Below are 24557 nucleotides of genomic sequence, written 5' to 3' on the forward strand. Positions count from 1 at the left end.
GGTTTAGTTATACTTTAAACAATAGGTTCTGTGTTACATGTCTTTAGTGCAGAGAAGTCACGTTAACCCTTTCAAAGTTGGGGTCCGTGGTGGCTCAGTGGTAGAGCGTTCACCTCTGGTGCATGGGGTCCTTGGTTCAAACCCTGCTCCTGCCAAGTGAACTTTGTGGTGGACAAACACCGTGTGCGTGGGTTTCCTCGGATTTCTCCACTTTCTTCATTCCATCATTTCATTCATTACTCATTATCACCGCCTCCTTTAGCCTAACCGGCATAAACGTGGGACGTAAAACATAAAAATTTCATTTCATTTTCCATTTTTTCCTTTCAAAGTTACTGAGTTTTTTGAAAAAATGGTAGAGTTTCACTCACGAAAGTGCTTCTTAAACCCTATGATTACGTTAGATTCATCGTGTGTACGACATTGGTTTTAGAACGAACCAGGGAATGATAGGCCTAGCATACGCATGTGTCATTTGTTTATTGTATATATACAGGGTGTTAATGAACTATATCGACAAACTGTAAGAGGTGATTTCTCACATCAAAATAAGAGAAAAAGTTCATATAGACCTGTGGGCAAAAGTGCATAGTTTCAGAACTAGAGCTATCCAAAATCGCGAAAAAGCCAAATTTCAAGAGGCCTGTTTCGAATTTGAGAATCTGCGGATGGTGGTCCTTATCAGCGTAAAGGAAGTAATGTATACGCAGTCCAAAAATGCACATTTCATTAATGGTCAATTGTTATGTCCCGATGGTTGATGACAGCCTTTCGCATTCTCCGATTATATATTTGCACCGAAGATCTCGAAGAAGCATTTCTTTGACTTACACAGTATGTCAGAAAAGTATTTTCACAAGTTTGGTTTGAAATAAAGCGAAATTCTTCTCTCTTTCACCGGGACGTGACACTTGTGGCTACTCGCTCGATCTGCATCCTTTCTTCCAGAGGAATTAAAAAGAATCCTGTATATTGTGATTAGCTGCAGCGCTTACTTTGCCCATCCGGAAAACTTGTTGTTGGCAATGATCACCGACAGGAACCAGAACCTCCAAGTTTTAGGATGGAGAAGAATAAAAAAATGTATCGACAAAGAAAGATATCAAGTGTACGTGAATTTGTTCCGAAAGTAAACTAACGCAAGTAATATCATGAGATGATCGATTGTTTCTCAACGGATATCACCAAGCCACCATTAACAAGAGAATTTTCTTCGAGCCAGATAGAAGAAAATATTATAACGGTGGCTACAGCTTCTGAGAAAATTAGATGTTTTCCGTGCCATACGCATGAGGAGGAGAGGGTGATAAAACTAGTTACAGAAGCATTAGCATTAGTGTGTGGAGCGGATCGAAGAGAAGGCTTTATTATGACAAAATTAGAGTCTCGAAGAAAAAAATGCAAAAATTGAACTCCCAGCAGGACCATCAAATGTAAATGAGCCGAAAAATGGAAGCAAGTGGGTGGGCGGGTGGAACTCAATTTCCAGCCTTCTCTTCGTTGTGGGTTCTGGGGAGTTTTGGAGTGTATGTGCCAAGACGAGCTAAGAGATACAAGGGAAGGTTTATCAACAATTTTTCATGACCTATATTCATAATGTGTTTTGAAAACATCAATACAATTTCTTCGTCTAATTGATTATAATTTTTAACCACATAGGAACAATATTGCATCTCACTTTTATCTTGCGCTGTATATTCAGCCTCAGAATGCTGCAGTGTGAGAAAAACCAAAGGTTATAGCTATGCAGCAATTTTCTTCGTAGTGTCGTGCGGGTTGCATAGCTGCAACTATAAAGTATTTCATGAGGAAAAGGAAGGGGTTGACCAAAAAAATCCAAATTTTGTGTGTTGACTACCACTATCACGAGGCAACTTTTCCGCAAACCGGAGAATCGAAATTAAAAAAAAACGTTTTTTCGGCCCACCCTACTATCAGTCTTTGCTCTTGCTGGCCTCCCTAGTTTTTTACCTTCTGGATCCGTCACTGCGGAGAAGCATTTACAGTATAATTAAATCCATTTAAATTATCAGATAAATGATCACACATGGTCATATATATCACCGTTAGATATCCGTACAAGAATTTGTAAAGATCAAACTATAATCAAGCAGCCAGCAGGCAAATGTGAGTTCCGTAAGCGAGACAGGTAATGTTGGAATACTTTCTATTACAGTGTGGACTTTATGAATAAAATGCTCACCCCCCACCTCCTGTGCTTACATTTGCAGAATCAAATTTGTCTGGAAATACGAAACTTCGGTGACCAATCAAAGAATAAATTACTTCTTTCATGACCTCAACATCATATAAGAACTTAATGCTGTATTATGATCAAATCGTTCAGGTGATGAATTGTGATCTACTCAGATCTATAGACAGATGATGTGGTAGCAAAATTCGTCCTTGCACTTTAGTTGAAATCCCTTTTATTTTGTCACATTGATGATCTATCTATAAAAACATTCTTCCTAACCCCGAGTTAATTACACATTCTACTTTCCTTGATGTCATTCTGTTCGAAAGTAAAATTATTATTTCTACTGCATAATGTTAATACAAAATTGTTTTACTTTGCTTCCTATTAATCTGAAATTAATTACCTCAAACTTTACATTTTACAACTCTCTTTCTCTCTGTTGATATATATGTTTTTAATTCAACACACACACACACACTCTCTCTGTAATAACTTCAGCTAACAATGAAAGTTTGCTTGTTAACGTAAGTCAATCATGCCGCTAAATAGCTTTGTTCTGTCTGCAAATAGCATATACAGACACAACAGAAAATTGTCCGTCTTTTCCTAATGTACATGAATGTCATAACGCGTAATTTTCATTTGAGAAACAAACAATAAGTAGTCGTTTTACTCTTCTTGGAAAGGAAAAGTTTCAGTTTGTTATTTTTGCTAGTCTCATACATAGGGCAAATACAAATAGTCTTTCTAGATTGAAATTCACGTATGACGCAATTCAGATACCTGCATAAACTGAATACTAACGTGTAGAAAAAAAAATCTCGGAAAGTTTTGTAGTTGTACATCGATCAAACTCTATATAATAGTGCAGTACAATAATGTTTGTTGCTAGGAAAGATACACAAGAAAAACAGAGAATCTGCATCCACATAATAGACAAAATAATAACAAGAATATAAATGTACTGCTATAGTAATGACTGGAAGCCATATCGTGAAGAAAGAGCATATTAATTGTTTTAATTAAAGGAATTCTCTCTGTTGTTTGGAGTTCACTTTGCAGAGAATCTTGATGAATCGGTCATGTAAGATTATTTGACGGCATACATGACAATCAAATTATTAATTTGTTTAACGGCGGACGAATTGCCCTGGTATGGGTCGGTTAACGATAGGACCGTTAAAAAACAAATCAGTTACACCCGTTCACCCACACCTACCCCCCAGACAGACAGACAGACAGACAGACAGACAGACAGACACACACACACACAAACACACACACACACACACACACACACACACACACATATATATATATATATATATATATATATATATATATATATACCTATCGATTTATCTATCTATCTATCTATAAAACTTGCACTTCTTTTGCCATTGCTAAAAGGACCCAGATCTTACCACGTGGAAACGTTAAATTATGTTGTTTCACTATTACACTAGTTAACAAATTTAAACTTTTTGTTTGTTACATGAGAAAAATCACCTGATCTTAAAGGAACTTTTTGCGCTGAATTCGAATATGCACTCGGTTTCTCTCCATCACGTACAGTTTTCCCGTAACAGAGGGATTTTCGGAAAATTCCCTCAAAACTTTCCCTTTTTCAGATATTTTATTCCCCTAGCTCCTGTCCCCTTACATATAGTAACATAGAAATTATACCTAAGTATACCTTGATTTATATTTAATAAACCCTAAATGTTTCGTAAAAATCGCTTTGTTCTTTCTAGAGAAATAAATATATTTGTATGTATACTGTGTGCACTGTTTATTGCACCTGACAGTAATGCTTTCAGATCTCCTGAGTTGGGGTAAAAACGATTTGCTTTATTACCACAAACACAGATATAAAAATGAATATTTACAATAGTCAACAACACACTTGTATTGCTTTCTGTAAATTAGAAACGTGTATAAAAATAGAATGTACTTCCAACGTATATTTTTTTAAACGTACAGTATATGTATAACTTAATACATATATATACAATTCTCCAAGTTTTTTCGTTTTGTTCATGAAATGGTTATTAATATTTGTTATCAAATGTAACAAAATGCAACTTCCACTTCCCGAGCCCCCTACCAACTGGGAAGAGATATGGCCAAAAGACTCTGATGATCATGACCTTGATGAACCATCGACATCAACATGTACATCCAAGGATCCACCGTTCTTCCCTGACTGTGTTCGCGAGCCACATTTCATCCGGCAATATGAACTTAATGACCTAGTCCGTGATTTGCACCTGACAAAACAAGAGGCGGAACTTCTGGGATCAAGGCTCCAGCAGTGGAACTTATTGGATGCAGAAACGAACATATCAGTGTACAGGAAAAGGCATGTTCAATTTTCAAGCTATTTCTCAATGCAAGATAATGTGTGCGTATGTACGGATATAAATGGGTTGATGGCGGAGCTAGGAATTCCTTACGTTCCAGAAGAATGGAGGTTATTTATCGACGCGTCAAAGGTCAGCCTTAAAGCTGTCCTTTTACATAATGGAAATAAAAAACCTTCTATACCACTTGCGCACTCAGTGAAGATTAAGGAATCCTATGACACCACGTCAACTTTGCTAAATCTTATAAATTACAAGGACCATTGTTGGCAAATATGTTGTGATCTCAAGGTAGTTGGTATTTTATTAGGACTGCAGTGCGGTTACACGAAGTACCAATGTTTTTTATGTTTATGGAATAGCCGAGCAGATGACAAACATTATGAAGTGAAGGAATGGGAACCTAGAGAATGCAACGTCAAATACGCTCCTTTGGTAGATCCTAATAAGATATTACTACCGCCACTTCATATCAAGTTAGGACTTATGAAAAACTTTGTCAAAGCCATGGACACATCTGGTGAAGGTTTCAAGTATTTGCGAGATAAGTTCCCTAACCTGAGTGATGCTAAGATTTCAGCGGGAGTGTTTATTGGTCCCCAAATTAGGAAATTAATGCTTGATGATAGCTTTGACAGCAAGTTAAACAGTGCTGAGCTAGCTGCCTGGACAGCATTTAAGTGTGTTGTGCCCAACTTTCTGGGCAATAACAAAGCTGAGAGTTACACAGAAATCGTACAGGACATGATACAGAAATACAAAGAGTTGGGTTGTAGGATGTCTTTAAAAATCCACCTTTTGCACTCCCACCTCAGCTTCTTTCCTGCTAACCTAGGTGCTCTCAGCGACGAACAGGGGGAAAGATTCCACCAAGATATAATGGCAATGGAGAAAGGGTACCAGGGACGATGGGATCATTCAATGATGGGGGACTATTTTTGGGGTCTTGTTAGAGAATGCAACATTTCTTACAAAAGAAGGAAGTAGTGTACATTTTTGTAACCCAATGGAAGTTTCATATATTGTGATAGTTTTGATTGTCTTTTCATGACCTTTTGGTACATTTGTATTATTGTTTATTGTAAATTGTCACACTTGTAAATTATATTGTATTATATTTTATATATGTGTTTGTGGTAATAAAGCAAAACGTTTTACCTCAACTTAAGAGATCTGAAAGCATTACTATAAGGTGCAATAAACAGTACACACAGTATACATACAAACATATTTATTTCTCTAGAAAGAATAAAGCGATTATTACGAAACTTGGAGGGTTTGTTAAATATGAATCAAAGTATACTTAGGTATAATTTCTATGTTAGTATATGCAAGGGGACAAGATTTTGGGGTGTAAAATAAACGAAAAGGGAAATTTTTGAGGGATTTTCCCGAAAATCCCTCTGTTACGAGAAAATCGTACGTGATGGAGAAAAACCGAGTGCATATTCGAATTCAGCGCAAAAAGTTCCTTTAAGAACAGGTATTTCCTTTTATGTAACAAAACCTTTGTTAACTAGTGTTATTAGTCAAGGGTGTCCCATTGAAGTCGGATTTCCAATCTAATTTAAGCATCAAATATGGCAATATTGCTCTAATATATTTATTTCTGTTATTTTCTCCGCATACTTTTTTGGTGGACTCTGTCACAAGTTAAATACACTTTTACACTGTGTAAGTGTGACAACAGAAGTTCATAAATTCTAACTTTAGATTTTTATATTAAATATTCACTTAATATTATAAATTGGCCATATATCAAAGCCTATCAAATATTAAAAATGAATTAAAAGTGAGTTCAAAACTCTAATAAGCGTCAGGTAGCCATTCCCCCCCTCAGTTCTTGAACCACCTCCGAACTTGAAAACATTACAAAACAGAATTCCATAAACAGAATAGAATATTTACTTTCTAATTTTTTATTACACAGGTGCACGTTTTCAAGCATTTTGTGCCTAAATAGTCTTCAAATTCTGTTTTCATTGTCATCCAAGTTTACTTATAAACTTATTATGTAATTGTATTCGTAGCGAATATACAGGGTGTCTCAAAAGTCCCGTGACATAGGGTAACTCTGTTATTATCAGAGTCAAGAGGAAAAAAACATCTCAAAATATGATGTTTTCAATCTAAAGTAAAGGATTTTTTTAAAATCGGACAAGCCGTTTGGGCTGTACACTCTTTATGCGTCCAATGTTAAAAGAAACTGCAACGTTACAATTTATCTGGACACGCACAACATAATTGAATGAAATTACTGTCTTTTACTTTAGTATGTCGATAGCCAGTCCCCATTTCAAACAGTAATTTCATTCACTTATGTTGTATGTCCAGGTAAATGGCAACGTTGCATTTTCATTTAACATTTGGCGCATAAGGAGTGTACAGCCCAAATGGCTTGTCCGATCTAAAACTTCCTTCACTTTAGATTGCGAACACCATATTTGGAGACAATTTCCCCTCTTACATTTTATTGTAACTCTCATAATAACAAAGTTACCCATTGTGAGGGAACTTTTGAGACACCCTGTTCATAATTTTATAACACTGCATACCTACAACTACAAACATACAGAGCGATGATTGTGGAACTTCGATTTTGATAGTGGCATATTACTGCATCGGCGGGAGCTCATGTGGTTCGGACTCCACGTTAATTAGTAAGTCCACGTCTCGTATAGTCTCGCTGCTGAACGGAACATTAAACTCAAAATCAACTCCATTCATATTATTGCATTGTTTATAGTCAGTGATTTATTTGTGGATTTTGTAGAAGGGGGGAATATGCAAGATTGTGTTCCGTATAACACTACAACTTTAAAGTGGGGTTGGAACAACGTTATTATTAAACCTATCTACTTTGAAATTATGGTACTCGTTTAGTAGGAGACCCCCCCAGTTCATCATTTTTAAAACGTTTTTAAGAGCAATTTTATGATAAATACGGATAGATACGTTAGATAAGATTTAGTTAGATAGATTAGATTGCATGCGTTAGTTATCTTACTACCGTCAAATGGGGTGAATAGAAACATGGGGGTGAATAGAAACAAAACTCCCAGATTAGTTTTGGATTTATCTGGACGATAAATTAATCAAGAAAACTGAAATTTCTTAACATAGTGTTATACGGCTAAAGTGTTCAGGGCAGAGACAAAATGTTTTACTGAGTTGGGAACACTGAGCTAGACGACAGTAGCATAAATGTGTTACTGAAATCTTACAGGGGATTTTAGCGCTCCTCAAACTTTCTTGGTAAGTATGACATTTTCATATTTGTTGCATTTGAACATATGCCTATTTTGTAGTTTGTTGTTTCATTTACTGACGTTCATAGTAAAAGTTCTCCTTTTGTAAATTATTTCTAATCAAAATTTAACTTTACTGGGTTATTGTTATGATTTTTAATTAGTGGGGTGAATAGAAACACTTCTTGAGTGGAAAATTCTTGAGAAGCGGAAAAAAGGACCTGAGGATATTGTTACGAAACTGTTGGGTTTTATTAGGAGTTCGTCAACACGCTTTAAGTATATGATTAGTTTCGGGCTCCTTCGTGGCTAGGCGGTTAGCGTACGCGCCTTTGGCGTAGGAGACCCGGGTTCGATTCCCGGCGGAAGCTCATGTGGTTCTGATTCCACGTTAATCAGTAGTAGGGATGGCACCGAGACCGAGACTAGTCTCGGTCTCGTCTCGGTCTCGTCTCGAATTATCGAGACGAGACCGAGACGGCCTTTTATATACCGAGACGAGACCGAGACCGAGACGGCCTTTTATCTACCGAGACGAGACCGAGACCGAGACGGGCCTCTATAAATCGAGACGAGACCGAGACGAGACTTAGGTCAGTCTCGAAAGTCTCGGTCTCGTCTCGAATATTGATATAGAAAACTATTAAAATTGACCTTTACTCAAAATTTCTTTCGTTGTTGTATTAGGTAATATGGGAACGGTTGACTAATGTTCAGTGGCGTATTTAGGGGATGGCTATCGGACTGAAGCCCCTCCCGAAATAGATTTGTAATCATTTTTTCGCATTGCACGTACAACACATATTTCTTAATCGTTCTCAAGCCTCTCCCGAAACAAAATCCACTGCTGATGTGTATAGTCATCTCTCTCTCTCCCTCTCTCAACACACACACAAACACACACACACACACACACACACACACATATATATATATATATATATATATATATATATATATATATATATATATATATATATATATATACACTAGCGGATCAAGGATATGATCGAGGGAGGGGCTAAACCATAGTTTGACATTTTATCCAATGTGTATAACCCCTTTAACACTCCCCTTGGATCCTCGCCTGTATAGATATCTAATATAAGTAAAAGGAAGAGTTTGTTTGTCTGTGTGTCTGCGTGCCTGTCTTTCTGATTGCCTGTGTGCGGCCTGGGGACCAGACGAGAGTCCAAGAGTTACGAAATTTGAGTGACAAGTATCATGTCCCAGGCCTCAGACCAAGAAGAAGCGTTTTTTTTTCTTCTTCTTCTTAATCGGGAGTGTAGAAAATGACCGATATTAATGTCGAATACATAGTTTTCGCAGTCGCTGAGATCAATGATGATACTTCCATTAGCGATGACTTTCAAATTCAGCTACCCGTGCATTCGAGCCGAAGTTCACTTGCGGGGGAGGGGAGTACCGAGACGTAAAAATATTACAAAATGACCGATATTAGTGTCAAATAGTTTTCGCGTTTTCTGAGATCAATGGTGAAACTCCGATCGCATTAACTTCCAAATTCACCGCATTCAGCTGCGGGCCGGAGTTCACAGAAGGGATACCGAGACATGTAAAAGTAATCCAAAATGGCCGATATTAGTGTCAAATGTATAGTTGTTGCGGTCGCTGAGATAAATGGTGTCACTTCCATTAGCGATGACTTTCAAATTCAGCTACCAGTGCATGCGGCCCGGGTTTCACCTGCTGGGGAGGGGGTACCCAGACATGTAAAAATAATACAAAATGACCGATATTAGTGTCAAATACATACAGTAGTTTTCGCGGTTGCTGAGATAGTGATACTCCCACAGGCCTTGACTTCCAAATACTGGTCCCATGCGAAAAATGGGTATTTCATCTAGTAATAGTCATATATATTAAAAATGCTGATTTTTTTTTAACATGCTGTGTGAAATATGGAAGGGGAAATTCTTCCAGATACTCTGCAATACCACTAGATAAACAAGCAATGTTGCCAACGCAACATAAAGTTGTAATTTCTCAAATTGCACTACGTTTGATATTACATATTTCTGTTCAGTTAATTTAGTTTAGTGCGTGAGTTTTCTCGGGGTTCTCCCGTTACCTCCCACTTTCTTCATTCCGCCATTTCATTCATCTCTCATCATCAAAGTCTCCTTTAGCCTAACCGGAATAACCGTGAGACGTAAAACTCAAAAATTTCATTTTTAATTGAGTTTAACACCTCTTTCAGCAGCGAGGTTATATGAGACTGAACCTATTGATTAACGTTGAATTTAAACCACATGAGCTCCCGCCGGGAATCTAACCCGGGTCTCTCACGCCATAGGCTAACTGCTTAGCCACGCAAGAGCTCTACATATTTCTAATTTAGATATTAAATTAAACCACAAAAGCACATATCTTATTCAGTGTAACAAAGGACAATACATATCACTAACATCAACATTTTGGAGATCTCTAATAACTCAAATGGCAGGAACATTATAACATTAGTGTTCAGTAGTTTTAATTACAACAAGTCGCAGTTACATCATTTTAAGCAGTGTTGCGAACTTAAATAAATTGTTAAATATTATTATAAATATAGTGCAAATAACGTACCTAAAGTGCAAAATATTTTTAAATTACTCGTAATTTGTTTAATGATGTAAGAATGTTTTCAAAACACGATGTTTTTCATAGTCTTTGGGCTACTTATAATGTTAATGTCGAAGTTTTCGTCCCAGCAATACATGTAAAATCAAATTGTAACTGAAATTAAACGTAACTGACAACTTTTCAGTAGCACTAGTTGTTCTCCCTAAGCCTTAGGCCTGGTGTATTTTTTAGATTAAAAAACTGATTTATTAAAATTTTAATTACGCCCTAACTGCATTTCATTTGTTATAGTTTGACCACCAACCACCTCAAACTCGATCCATATCATATAGCTATATGCAATTATTCAAAGACTTACAGTTAGTAATACACATTGTGTTGATTTTTGGTTTGTTTTGTTTTAGTTTAACGTCTCACGATTATGCTAGGGCGGCTAAAGGAGACGTGGAGTTACTGATCATAGTGGGATCCGAAAAACTTCGGTCGTTGAACATTACCGCCACCGGGAATCGAACTCGGGACCATGCGAACCAAAATCAAGCGTACTAGCCATTACAGCAAATGGGGGTTCTTACATTGTGTTGATTTAAATAATTGAGTCTGTGTTGCCAGATCCGAAGATCAAAAAGTAGCGTGCCTGTGCTCCAAAAGTAGAGGATATGAACTATTTGTAGCCCAAATATATAGAAATGAATTATTTGGCAACTAATGACTGGTACTAATGAAATAATGTTTAAAATAGATCGGAAAATCTTATGGACATATTGCAAGACGAAATTATGATCGATAGACAAAAACAATTTTAGATTGTATACCACGTGACAAAAACAGCCTAGGAAATGTCCGCATACAAGAAATTGTGACAAAATCAGGAACCACTGGGGAGTAACCTGGAAAAGAATTACCCAAGTTAGATAGTTGTAGAGAAAACTTGGGAAGACTTCATCCAGCAGTGGATTGATAATGCTTGATTATGATGATGGTGATGATTTTATATCAAGACCTGAGAGGTAAACTAAACCAAGTCATAATTTCGTAATTTTACAGGAGAAGCAAAAAAACCGGTTCCTTAACTAACAAGGGAACCTTCCGAAAATGATAGTTGCAGTGAAAGATATGGCCTATGCCAATTGAGAGAGCTGTAAGAGAGATGAGCATTCCCAAAAAATTAGCTGCCCATAGCAATAGGTTCAAGAAATATAAGGGGTGGAAGTTCGGGAAACAGCAAGGTTGGGCAAGGGGGAAAAGTACAAATTCCGCAAAAAAGGGGGGGGCACGGCAAAATACAATGCTGACAAGTGATGTATAGAAAGAAACTTGCCACAATAGAGAACAAATGGAGGTCAGCATTAGGGTTAACAGTGTTGCCAACTGCAATAAAAATACATGTTTTGCAAAGAGCACTATATGAATTGAGTGCAATATTCAGTGTCATGTAGAACATAAGATATGGCGTGTATAATCAGTGGTACAATCTAACAAAAGAAAATAGAAAAAACAGAAGTACGAAAAATACGGAAAAGACGGAGTTGGCCATAATGCGCCACATTTTATCACGAGCTGTGCATATTAGAATGAACAAAACAAGAAGCACCGACTATGCAGGAAACCGACGTACCTAGAGTCGAAAAGGAAAACGAGTTCCAGAGTTGGCAGCACTGGCCATGAACATCCAGACAAGTCTAATATAGTTAAGCCACTCGCTTCACAAAAAGAAAATTCCGGCAACAGGCATCACTCGGAATGCATCAATGCTAGAATGATTGAGGGAATGCCAAGTCGGGGAACATAAAATGGTTGGGTTGAAATAACAACCTATAATAGAAGTAATCATTATGTCATGGTTGGGTCGTATGTGGGAATATACAGGGTGTCCCACCAAACTTTGTGACCTGAAAGATTTGAGAAACGAACAAAAATGTGACGGATCCAGTTGTGCAGGAATGTACCAATGTCAGGGGATGATAAAAGTCTGTGAGAAGCAAGTGCCCCCAGGATCCCCATCATAGGGCCCCAGGAGCCAACTTCAAACTTTCAAATGACAACAGGGACCGAGCGGTACCTCTCTCGATAGATCATGGAAAGTGCAACAACACATATAGGAAACATTTGCTATATGAAGCATGTTATTCAAAATGGCCGCCACAAATATATGTTGTGTCTTTACATGGCATCGAACATTGTGATCTCAAATTGCTGCGAAGCGAAAAGAGATATTGCAAATCCAATTGCACAGGAGTGTACTCATGTCGAGGGCCAAGAAAACTTTGTAAGAAGCAAGTCCCCAGGGTCCCCATCATAAGGCTCGAGGAGTCAACCGCAACATTTCAAATGGGAACAGGGGCGGATGATATTACTCTGGTTAGATACAACACCGCCTATAAGAAACATTTGCCATATGAAGCACGGGTTTCAAAATGGCCACCAAAAATGCACGTTGTTCTTGTCACCGAGCAAATATTTTTGGCGGCCATTTTGAAATCCCATATAGTAAATATTTCTGATATGCGTTGTTGCATATTCCATGATTTATCGAAAGAAATATAACTCGCCCGATGGTGCTATTTGAAAGTTTGAAGCTGGCCCCTGGGACCCTATGATGGGGGACTTGGGGGCACTTGCGTCTCACAGAAGTTTCTCGCCCGCTGACATGGATACATTCCTGCACAACTGGAGGTGTCACATTTTTTTTCGCTTTCAAACTATTTTAGTCGCAGAGTTAGGTGGGACACTCTGAATACATCATATAGGCGGTGATAGTACTGCGGACAGCAACACACAGCAGATCAAGCCTTTGATTATGTTTGCTTTCTACTGGTGTGGATATGTGATAGAAAGACCACCAAAGGTTCCGACACTTCTAGAGTACTGTTTCGAGACATTCACAGGCGATCATTGTACCATGTATGATGGATTGGCAGTATTCCGCTGTGCTCACTGCAAATGTATCTTCTGTTTGGACCATTGTCTCATCGAACAATTGCACGTACAATGTGGACGAGCATGTACAAATGATGCGAAGGCTAATGCCTCTTGCCGGAATTTTCTTTTTGTGAAGCGAGTGGCCTAACTATATTAGAATTGTCTGGATTTTCATGGCCAGTGCTGCCAACTTTGGAACTCGTTTTTCTTTTCGACTCTAGGTATGTCGGTTTCCTGCATAGTTGGTGCTTCTTGTTTTGTTCATTCTAATATGCACAGCTCGTGATCAAATGTGGCGCATTATGGCCAACTCCGTCTTTTCCGTATTTTTCGTACTTCTGTTTTTTCTATTCTCTTTTGTTAGATTGTACTACTGATTATACACGTCATATCTTATGTTCTACATGACACTGAATATTGCACTCACTACTGCACGCACTCTCTTTGCAAAACATGTACTTTTCATTGCAGTTGGCAACACTGTTAACCCCACTGGTGGCCTTCATTTGTTCCCTATTGTGGCAAGTCTCTTTCTATACATCACTTGTCAGCATTGTATTTTGCCGTGCCCCCCCTTTTTTTTTTTTGCGGAATTTGCACTTTTCCCCCTTGTCCAACCTTGCTGTTTCCCGAACTTCCACCCCTTATATTTCTTGAACCTATTGCTATGGGCAGCTAATTTTTTGGGAATGCTCATCTCTGTTACAGCTCTTTCAATTGGCATAGGCCACATCTTTCACTGCAACTATCATTTTCGGAAGGTTCCCTTGTAAGATCTATAATACTGTTTTTCAAACTATACTAAGTAGTTATAAAGTAGTAAGGTGGCTTTAGCCTTACATTATTACACCACTAGAAAGAACATAGTCTATTAAAAAAACATTCTAACTCAATTTGACCAAAAAGTGACTTAACATAGTCTACAATTAATATATATATATATATATATATATATATATATATATATATATATATATATATATATATATATATATATATATATATATATATATATATATATATATACTGTATAAATTTACTAGGTAAGGTGGGATAAAATTGGATCCAAAATTTAACGAGTCATACAGCGAAAAAAAATATTTTTGACTATTTAATACTTCATGTTGCTGCAAAACTAAGAAAATGAATACAAAAGAAAACTAGAAAGTTAATAATCACTTGTTTTTGGCGAGAGAGAAAAAATAGATACAGCTAGCTCGAATTACCTATATACTTATATAATATGTATGTTTATGTTTCGCAAGTAATTTTCAATCAATATAAAATTTCAACGTAATGAACGCACAATTGGTTTTCTCCAATAAAGATCACATGCACCGCTAAAAGCTCAGGAATAAGCTTAATCTATGTTACGGCAGTGGATATACGTATGCGTATGTAATGCATTACAACTTTAGGAACTTGTATAAGAAACAGAATGTACTTAAATTTAGAAGCGAACTATGCGAAACATCTGACTTTGAATCTAACTTGTTTCGTGATGCAACCCGAGGCCACACATAGCAAAGATGAGTGCCATAGCTCCCATCACAAAGTTCAGGAATTTCGTGTTATAAGGTGTCAATTAAACACGTTGATGTTAAACGGTAATAAAGCATTTTATCAATTTTAAACAAAATATATTGTAGTAATAATTTACCCTATTTGTTCAGATAATGAACGTTATATTATGCTTTTAAAATGACAGTCAAAACAAAATGTATTGGACAATAAATGAGAAATTGTAAAATTTCAATTTCGGTACGATTAAATACATTCATGCTGCTATGTGTTGCGTTATAAGTTAGAATGTATTGAACAATTCTTATTCTAAGGAAGGAAATAAACTACTGTATAGTACTGAAGTTAATTTAATAGAGTTTAATTGTATAGGCAGTACTGAGGCCATATGAGAGTCTTTTGCTGAAAGTGAAATATGGGTTACTATTAGAATTTTATCTGAGATATGATATACCCACTGATGATTGAAACTGGAACACACGCATGGAAGGCATCAGCGCTAGCAAATTAGCTCTGAAGAAGTACACCATACTATAATTCTAAGTCAAGAATAAGGCCAAAAATAAGAAGCAGAAATGACAGACTTTACAATAATAATACTTTTACAATTTTAATTTCACCTATTTATTTCGAGACTTTTGAGACGAGACCGAGACGAGACCGAGATTTGGCCCTCGAGACCGAGACCGAGATCGAGACAAGCATTTGTTGCCCGAGACGAGACCGAGACCGAGACGGCGATTTTTGACTCGAGACGAGACCGAGACCGAGACAGCTATTTTTAAACCGAGACGAGACCGAGACTGTACAAAGTCTCGTCTCGTCTCGTCTCGATACCATCCCTAATCAGTAGGTCCACGTCTCATATAGCCTCGCTGCTGAACGGGACGATAACCTCAAAATCAACTCAACTCATGATAAGTTTCCCTGGTGATTTCAGTGGTTTAAATCTTATTCAAATATCATCAAAACTGTATGGTCGTTTGTACCTATATTGTGCATTGTATTGTTTTATAAGTTTGTAACTTATATAATACTGGTCTTATTGAAGTTATATCTTGCAGGTATTAAATAAATAGTTCGTTTCAACAAATACGCTGTTTCTTTTAACCTTTCCAATAGTATAAAAGAAACAACAATGGAAATAAAGTCATTGTTTCTATTCACCCCTACCCATGGGATGAATAGAAACATTAAGAAAAATCAAGGTGAAGAAAAGTGGAATTGATAAATTAATGTTACGTTTACTGAACTTCATTAGCATATTAAGACCTTTTGTTTGGAATAATCTGATACCGAAATCTTTAACATCACCAGACTTATATACTCATATAGCCAAAAATGTGTTTCTATTCACCCCATTTGACGGTACTTTTTGTCCTACCGCGGAGGACAAGTGTAGAGCATCCAGTGAAAGCCCTATAGTTGCATTGCAATTTGCACACCTTGTCATAACAAGTGTCACACTCCTACGTAAAACGGTTTTGCTATGACAAGTAATTCTTTAGTCTGTTCTAATTTGGCCCTTAAAGACCAAATTCCCCGCCCGAACAGTAAATGATAGGTGCACATATACTTGAGCCTAATTTTATTAAATAGAAGGTTAAAGACGCTGCTAAATGTCATTCCTCATTATCATAAATAAGTTTTAGTATCATTTTGCTCCTCGTACTTAATAAAATTAGATTCAGGGGTGTGTGCACCTATCAATGTTCTGCTGAAAGTAAACTTTTGGCCAACAAAACACACTGGCATTAAAATGAATCCAGAATTGAATAAAGACAGGATTAAGCTGAAGCATGATTTACGGCATGTTATCTAACACTGTCTTTAGAAATTAACAATACTTTCACACCGTACCTCAGAATAGTGTAGCAATACGAGGTTGTTTTACATCGGATACCGTCTTTTTCCCAGTTGGTTTGTTGGTAGTAGCATGATGTTATGATGTCCACTTTTTATCCAGCTGATGGCATACTTTTCTGCATTGAACGAGGTAATGTCTCGTCCATTAACGTTTATGAAAAGAATAAATTCGAGGGTTTTTACAGATAAATGGTTTCTAGTATAAGTATGCTGGAAGTTTAAGCTGGAAGAGCCTCTCTCACGCAGAAGAAACTGGAAGAACACTGATTTCCATGTTAAGATTTTGTAGATTTGGGCCAGTATTAGGTTTCATCTTATGCTCTCGAAATTCCTGCAGAATTTTGACAGAATCATCAGAGGAAAATTTTCATTCTTTTATTTTTTTCTTTTATTTTTAAAATTTGCATTACTTCTTTGTCGCCGTTTAACTTTCTTGCAGACAATTCTTCTTACCAATTGAATTGCAACAAAATCTTGGTCCCACTGAATGTTTCGATCGTATGTTATCTGCTAGACCCTTGCAATCTTATTTTCTGGTTCTCTTCTCAAGAGAATTGCCCAAGGGTTTTGCCAGTGGGACTACAAAACTGACCAGTTTCTTCAAACTGACGTAATTGTTCCATGGACATGCCGCCTTTTTTTCAACGTTTCCAGAACATTTACAGTTTTTCAATTTTGCTTATTACCTGTACAAGGGATGCAAACCTTTCTTGTAGAAACAGGATAAGGATATGTAGAGGTTCCAGTGCATCTCGGATCATGGACATTTCATAAACAAAATTCCACGTAGTGAGTTTTACGTACAGATCACAAAATATTGCATGCTGCTGAAAGCTTCTCTGCAAATTTCTAGAAGCTTCTCGAAAGTGTTCCACTAGCGCAGGGTAGTACTTCCGCAATGCTTCTACTGAACGGTATGAAGAGCCTAACCACCATACATCAAAAACTTTAGTAATATTAGAGAAACGAATACTTAGTTCTCCTGATATTAATTCGATTTCTCTCCTGTTCTTCGGGGACATTGAGTAAACACTGTGCAATCGCTCTACAAGGCTTTGAAAATGGACCATAACTGAAATTGTATTTACAACGTTGTGAACAGCCAGTTCCAGCTTATGACTCATGCAGTGAAACACGAATAAATTAGTGTCTAATTCTCGCTGGAGTAAAGAAACAACACCATTTATTTCGCCTTGCATCTTATTTGCGTCATCAATACAAACTGCTATAAGCAATGTTCGAAGTGGAAAAAAAGCAGAGGCGGTATGTTTTACTATAATTTTGACTCAACATACCGGCTATTTAAATATTGTTTTGATCACTGAAAAACCAGAGACGGTATGTCCTCATTACTGAAAAACCAGAGGCGGTATGGCGTACCACCGCATAACGTCTCACTTTGACCACTGGCTATAAGTCTTTCCCCTAATATCATTTTGGGAAGATTCATACTTTCGCATATTTTAACTATGGAATCACAAACTTCTCTGCCTGTTGTTGCCTATAACTCAAATAAACCTAAAAATATGTTGCTACACACCTGATTAACTACAGTACGGATATACACAATAAGAACAGATTTATGAGACACAGTGGAGGATTCGTCCATCATTAGCGCGAAGGATTCATCGGAATTCGCAAGATACTGGGTCATTTTTCGTTCATTTCTGTAGCTACAAAGTCAATAATATTTGAACACGTAACATTAGAGTAGAGAACTTGTTCGAGATTCATTCCATTTATTTCTTACTATTTAATACGGTGTAAGATGCGCGGTAAACGACAGACGATATTGGGTAATAACATAGGCAGTTCTAAATATCACAGTTGTCTTTTTAACACGAATTTCATTCACAATTAACACGAAAACCTCTTACTTTCTTACTTTGTGTACCGGAATTACTTGCCTTTTAATCGTCAGGAGCTTTTCCTTTATTAAAATATATCTAATATCCATTTCCTTATGTTCTTTTTAAGGTACTTGTCAATTAAAAAACTACCAATTCATAACTGCAGTGACTGCTCACTAAAAACTGAAAATGTTCTATTATTATTATTATTATTATTATTATTATTATTATTATTATTATTATTATTATTATTATTATTATTGTTGTTGTTGTTGTTGTGCTACTCAGATGAAGTATGATAATCAGTGGTATCAGCTGCAAGATTTTTCTTCGTTAAACAATTCTATAAACAAGACCAGCATAGCTCGCGACAATAAACATACTAAAAAAGTAAAGAATTGTTACTAAAATATGGAGTTGAATTATTGTACTTTGAAACAGATTGTATAGCCTAAGAAAGGTGGAAAATATCTTCCCAGGCTGGGAAGATTGAATTAAACCTAGAGACAGGGAAACCAAAACTTAGAAGAGGGGAAATTCCCAGGCTTCCCTGGCTACAAATAAATCCCTGTTTATAGTACAAATAATTATATTTTTTTCTTAATTTTGTATCATTCGAATAGATTTATATCATTTGAACACTTTGTATATGAAATATTTTCCATTTATTGTTTCATAGTAACCTTTATTCAAACCTAATTTCAAATTTATCCTGTAGTATTCGTGTTTCTGCTTGTTCTAAGATCAACTTTGAATTTTGTCAACAGAAATGATCATCTTTTTTTGTCAATAGAACATAAAAAGAAACATTAAAATGGATTGTTTTTACAACTATTGATTTCAACAAAATACAGAGAAAGTAGACATAAATAAATCGATTTGACACCTTTTTCTCTCTTTTTTATTGTTTTTTTTAAATAATATGTATGACAAGTTTACTGAAAAATAACCGACATACTAAATCCTATAGTTCTGTGAACATAATAGATTTTCTGTCTTGTTGTCATACAGCATGAATACTTAAAAATGACATGAAACGGAAATATGTATATAGAAAAAAAATGACAAACCTAAACAGACAGATGCTTTGTTATCAATGATGGATCGCGTTTAGTTTTGTCATATGCATCGTGAATTGCATCAAGTATTCACAAGGTCGTTTGACAGTTTTCAGTATTCAGTTTCCCATTATACTGATTTCTATTGAAAACACATATATCGTAAATTATATATTAAATATGGAACGTAGAGAAAATGCAATAACAGTAATATGAAAATTTATTAATGCATAAATTTACAAAATTAGAGTGAATTCTAGAATTAAAATATAAAAGACTGTTTTTTTTATTTCCATAGTGGTAATATTTTTCGAATCACGTTAATTCTCCTTTCGTGGTCACTACTTTCAATAAACTACAGATTTCGATAACAGATTATAATATAGAGTGTGCATCATAACTTTGAATTTCGTCTGTGAGAAAGTCTTTAAAAATTGTATTGTATATTGCAATCCAGAGAAAGGTGATTTTTTTTAGGAAGCAAAGATTGATAATATCAATCATTTTTTTTTGTTTACTCATATACAGGGTGTTACAAAAATGTTTCACAATTTTTGAGAACAGATTCCTCATATCAAAATAAGAAAAAAAAGTTCATATAAAACTGTGCTTAAAAGTGGATAGTTTCGGAGGTATAGGGTGCCGAAAACCTGAATTAAGTGAACTTTAAAAGTTCATGGCTCCATTACTATGGGACCTATCGTAGTCGGGTCAAGACATTTCTGAGGAACTGGTATGTGAACTATCCAAATATCCATGTTTAAGAATGCTCCAGTACTTGCACTCCTAATTTTTAGAGAGGTAGATGCAGAGTGATCAAGTACTCCCAAACAGCCTCTCTAAAAATGTTTGTGCAAGATCGAGGTTCTGAAAGATGGATATTTGGAAAATGAAATGAAATGAAATTTTAAGTTTTACGTCCCATGGTTATGCCGGTTAGGCTAAAGGAGACGGTGATTATGAGAAATGAATGAAATGGTGGAATGAAGAAAGTGGGAGGAAACGGGAGAACCCCGAGAAAACCCACGAGCACGGTGTTTGTCCACCACAAAGTCCACGCGGCGCGAGCTGGGATCGAACCAGGGACCCCAAGCACCGGAGAGATGGATATTTGGATAGTTCACATACCAGTTCCTCAGTGATGTCTTGACCCGACTACGATCAGTCCTACAGTAGTGGAACTATGGACCTTTAAAGTTCATTTTTTCACATTTTCGGCATCCTATAAGTATGAAACTATGCAGTTCCGACCACAGGTCCTATGAACTCTTTTTCTTATTTTGATGTGAGGGACCTATTCTCAAAATATTTGGTAACACACTGTAATTATATAGCTATTAATTCATACTAGCAAACCCGCAAGTCCTGCGCAAGCGCAGGATACGATTTGTTGTCTGAATGATTGAATATGATACAAAATTAAAAATATTTATGGCTAGCAAGTAGTTTTAATAACATGTTAATAATATCTTTCATTAAGCATTTCTCGATAATTACTTGAATTTAAGACGTTCTCGAATCTAAGACGCACACGGATTTCGCTGGGTTAAATTCAGGAAAAATAGTATTGTTATGTTTTTACTATTACTAAAGCGCTCTTTGATATTGGTCATTTTCGGTGATTTTTATATGTCCCTCTCCCTCTCCCTATGTTGCGGGGCACGGCATGATAACAATTATCCCAGGTCCGAATGTCATGTATATTGAAAATTTGATCGAGATCGGTTCAGTGGTGCAAGAGTTAAGTTATATTTATTTTTATATATTATATTAATATCCCTTTACCCCTACCCACCCCTAGGCTCTACCGTAAAAGTGAAAATATTAAAAAAATACTTTCCAGGCTCGAATCCATGTATGTTGAAAATTTGATCGAGATTGGTCAGGTGGTTCAAAAGTTATTATTATAATATATATATATATATATATATATATATATATATATATATATATATATATATATATATATATATATATATATACCCTCCCTTCCTCCTATCCTAAGCTCTACCGTCAAAGGGATATTATAAAATCCACTCCAGGTCCGAACCTTATCTATGTTGAAAGTTTGATAGAAATCGGTCGGCTGGATCAAGAGTTATTAAGTTTTATTCATTTTTATATATTTACCCTTCTCCCCTCCCCTCCTCTAAATTCTACCATCAAAGTAAAATAAGAAAAAAACTTCCCAGGTTTGAACTTAATCTATGTTGAAAATTTGATTGAGATCGATCTTGTGGTTCAAGAGTTATTAACTCACGAATATGGTCACTTTTTAAAATATTTATTGATTTTTGTATATCTCCTCCCTATGTTATTAAGTCAAAGTGGAATGGTAAAATTCATCCCAGACACGAACGTCATCTATGCTGAAAACTTGATCGAGACTGGTAGTTTGATTAAAGAGTTATCAAGTTTTACTTATTTTTTTATAATTTCCCCTCTTTCCCCTCCCCTAAGTTCTATCGTCAAAGTAAATAGCTAAAAACACTCCCAGGCTTGAACTGCATCTACGTCAAAAATTTGATCGAGATCGGTCGGGTGGTTTAAGAGATTAAGAGTCACAAACTTAGTCACTTTAATTTGGATCTGGTCTCTATTAATTAATTTATCTTCTTATTATATATGAAAAGTTATGGTATGAACCTATACTCAGTCTATAAACACTAGAAAATACCTACATGTGTTTCTACTGACAATATATTGAACTTCCTACTTCCCTTTTTTCTAGGAATATATATTGAATTCGTGAATGTAAATTACAAGTGTGTGTTTCCTCTCTCACACACACACTCTCTGATATATATATAGTGTTTCAAAACAACTCGGACAACATTCGGAAGCGGTTCTGACACCAAGATAAGACGAAAAGTATAGACTAATTTCGGAGAAGAAATGGTTCCTCTCGTTTTTATGATCAGCTAAAAATTTGTCGGAAAAATCCAAAAACACCACAATTTGCGAACAGAATGTAGAATCGAAGTCGGATAAAAGAAAAATGAAATGAAATGAAATCTTTAAGTTTTACGTCCCACGGTTATGCCGGTCGGATAAAAGAGAATTTCCATTAATTTTAGTCATAGATTCCATTAATCCACAATTGAACGTGGTGCACGGTCGGCGTAAGGATGACTTTCAAATTAACTGAATGTGGAATGATTCAGAAAATATCCCCCTTCCACCTCCGTCTCTTCGTCAAAAACACGTAATCTCATCTCACCTTTTTGAGGGAAAATTTGCAAAATTCGTACAATGGTTCATTATATTCCGCACGGTAAAATTGCGTGTTTTTTTTACGTCAGGAAAATCTTCATATCCTTCTCTTGAACTCCCTGTATTTAATTCGTTCTTTTCTCCTCTTCAAAGCAGAGTTTTCAACATTTCTTCTTCAAGGTAACATGATAGTCATATTCCGTGCATTTATAAATCCTCATACACATAGTTTGAGTCCCTCTAACTGTTCATAAAATAAATTTTCTCTCCCTCCCTCCATCTGCCATATTAAACTTGCCTCATTTGGGATTCCTCATCCGATTTAAAATATCATTAAACTTGATTCGTACCTTTGTGCCCAATGGTTAATAAAAATGTCTCTTACCCTGCTTCTGTTCTATTGAAGCCTGCCTTTTTGGAATGGAATTTCCAAAATTTGTTCAAGTAAATAAAACATTTGTATTATATCAAGAAATATGATATAATACAAAATTTCGTGTCCTTGTGTCCAAGGGTTCACAAAAAAAGTTCTCTCCTTCCTCATACCTGTGTCTAAAGTTGATTTCGTCTCTCGTCAGCCTAATGTGGAATTTCTAAAATTCGTATAACGAAGGTAAGTTTTATTATGTATCGAAAAGCCCCATGTACTAAGAAAAAGAAAAGAACTCTCTCCTCTGCATAGCTATATTGAATTTGGGCAAGTGGATGATATTTTAAAATTCAGTGTATCAAGAATCTTTCATATGCTAAATTTCTGGTTAAAAGTCAACATGTGGTAACATTAAAATATCCCTTGTAATGATCCCCATACCTTTTTATATGATGATTTTACGGCTTTCTCGAACTCTTTCCCATACTTCACCTCGAACATGACATCTGGAAATATCTATATGGAATATCAATTTCATTAGTTTAGTCTTGATTTCATAATATTTTAGTTACATAAATTTAGTTTGTGTTTTCTTGCAGTGAGAATCCGTGGTCGAAGTTGTCCTGTATCGTTATACAACCAGCGCCTCGTGTCGATGGACGAACACGGAGGATTTACTCCAGAGGATGCTACTGGCTTCATTAGAATAAACGCTGTGCGATTGCGTGAATTCCATCGACTAAAGAAGGAATTAAAGCAGTAAGCAAATGAGAGAACACAATGTAGATATGTTTTGTATGGAATAAAATGACAAAAGTCAATGACCAATTAGTCTTTGTCTTGTTTTGCTTCAATCCTGTCTTCACCTTTCAACTAATTTAATTTCATAAGATTCTTAATGTGCCTATTTGTGCCCTCAATTCAACCAAAGGCAAACAAAAATCTTTCTATAGCCTTATTTTGCTTCGCTCCTTATGAAATATTTTTGGTAGTACTTACGCTAGTGCTGACTGCTTCATTTGGTTGTGTCTTCTGATATCAAAAAAGTAACAAATAAAAGAAAATATTTGAATCGTTTTACAGCGAGCACACAAGATGGCACTTGCTGGTAGATCTTACTGGAAGTGCTCCGTTTTATGAAATGTTTATTTGTTTTTATAAAGTATTTGATCTTATTATTAAACTATCGATCTTATTACGAAATAGATATATTATTTGACCGTTTTTCGTGTTATGTTTCACATTTTATTTCAATATTAATCTATATTTAAGGAAATATATTTTGAGAAGAAACTTGCGCAGAACGCCATAATGCGTTGTTGCCAAATTTGTACGTTTACTGTGATAGTCACAATAA

At 36.0% G+C, this 24557-nt stretch overlaps 1 protein-coding gene across 1 annotated transcript in view; it reads left to right on the top strand.

Moving 5' to 3' along the window:
- Positions 1–24028, top strand: part of Ass (argininosuccinate synthase) — a 76874-nt gene extending 52846 nt beyond the window's left edge. The window contains exon 10 of the mRNA XM_081764981.1: positions 23800–24028. Coding sequence (XP_081621107.1) covers positions 23800–23963 — 164 coding nt within the window. The 3' untranslated portion in view covers positions 23964–24028. The remainder of the gene's footprint in view (positions 1–23799) is intronic.
- Positions 24029–24557: the final 529 nt, after the last annotated feature.

Source organism: Thermobia domestica, chromosome 7 (genome assembly GCF_964235325.1).
Source record: "Thermobia domestica chromosome 7, izTheDome1.hap1.1, whole genome shotgun sequence".
NCBI lineage: Eukaryota > Metazoa > Arthropoda > Insecta > Zygentoma > Lepismatidae > Thermobia > Thermobia domestica.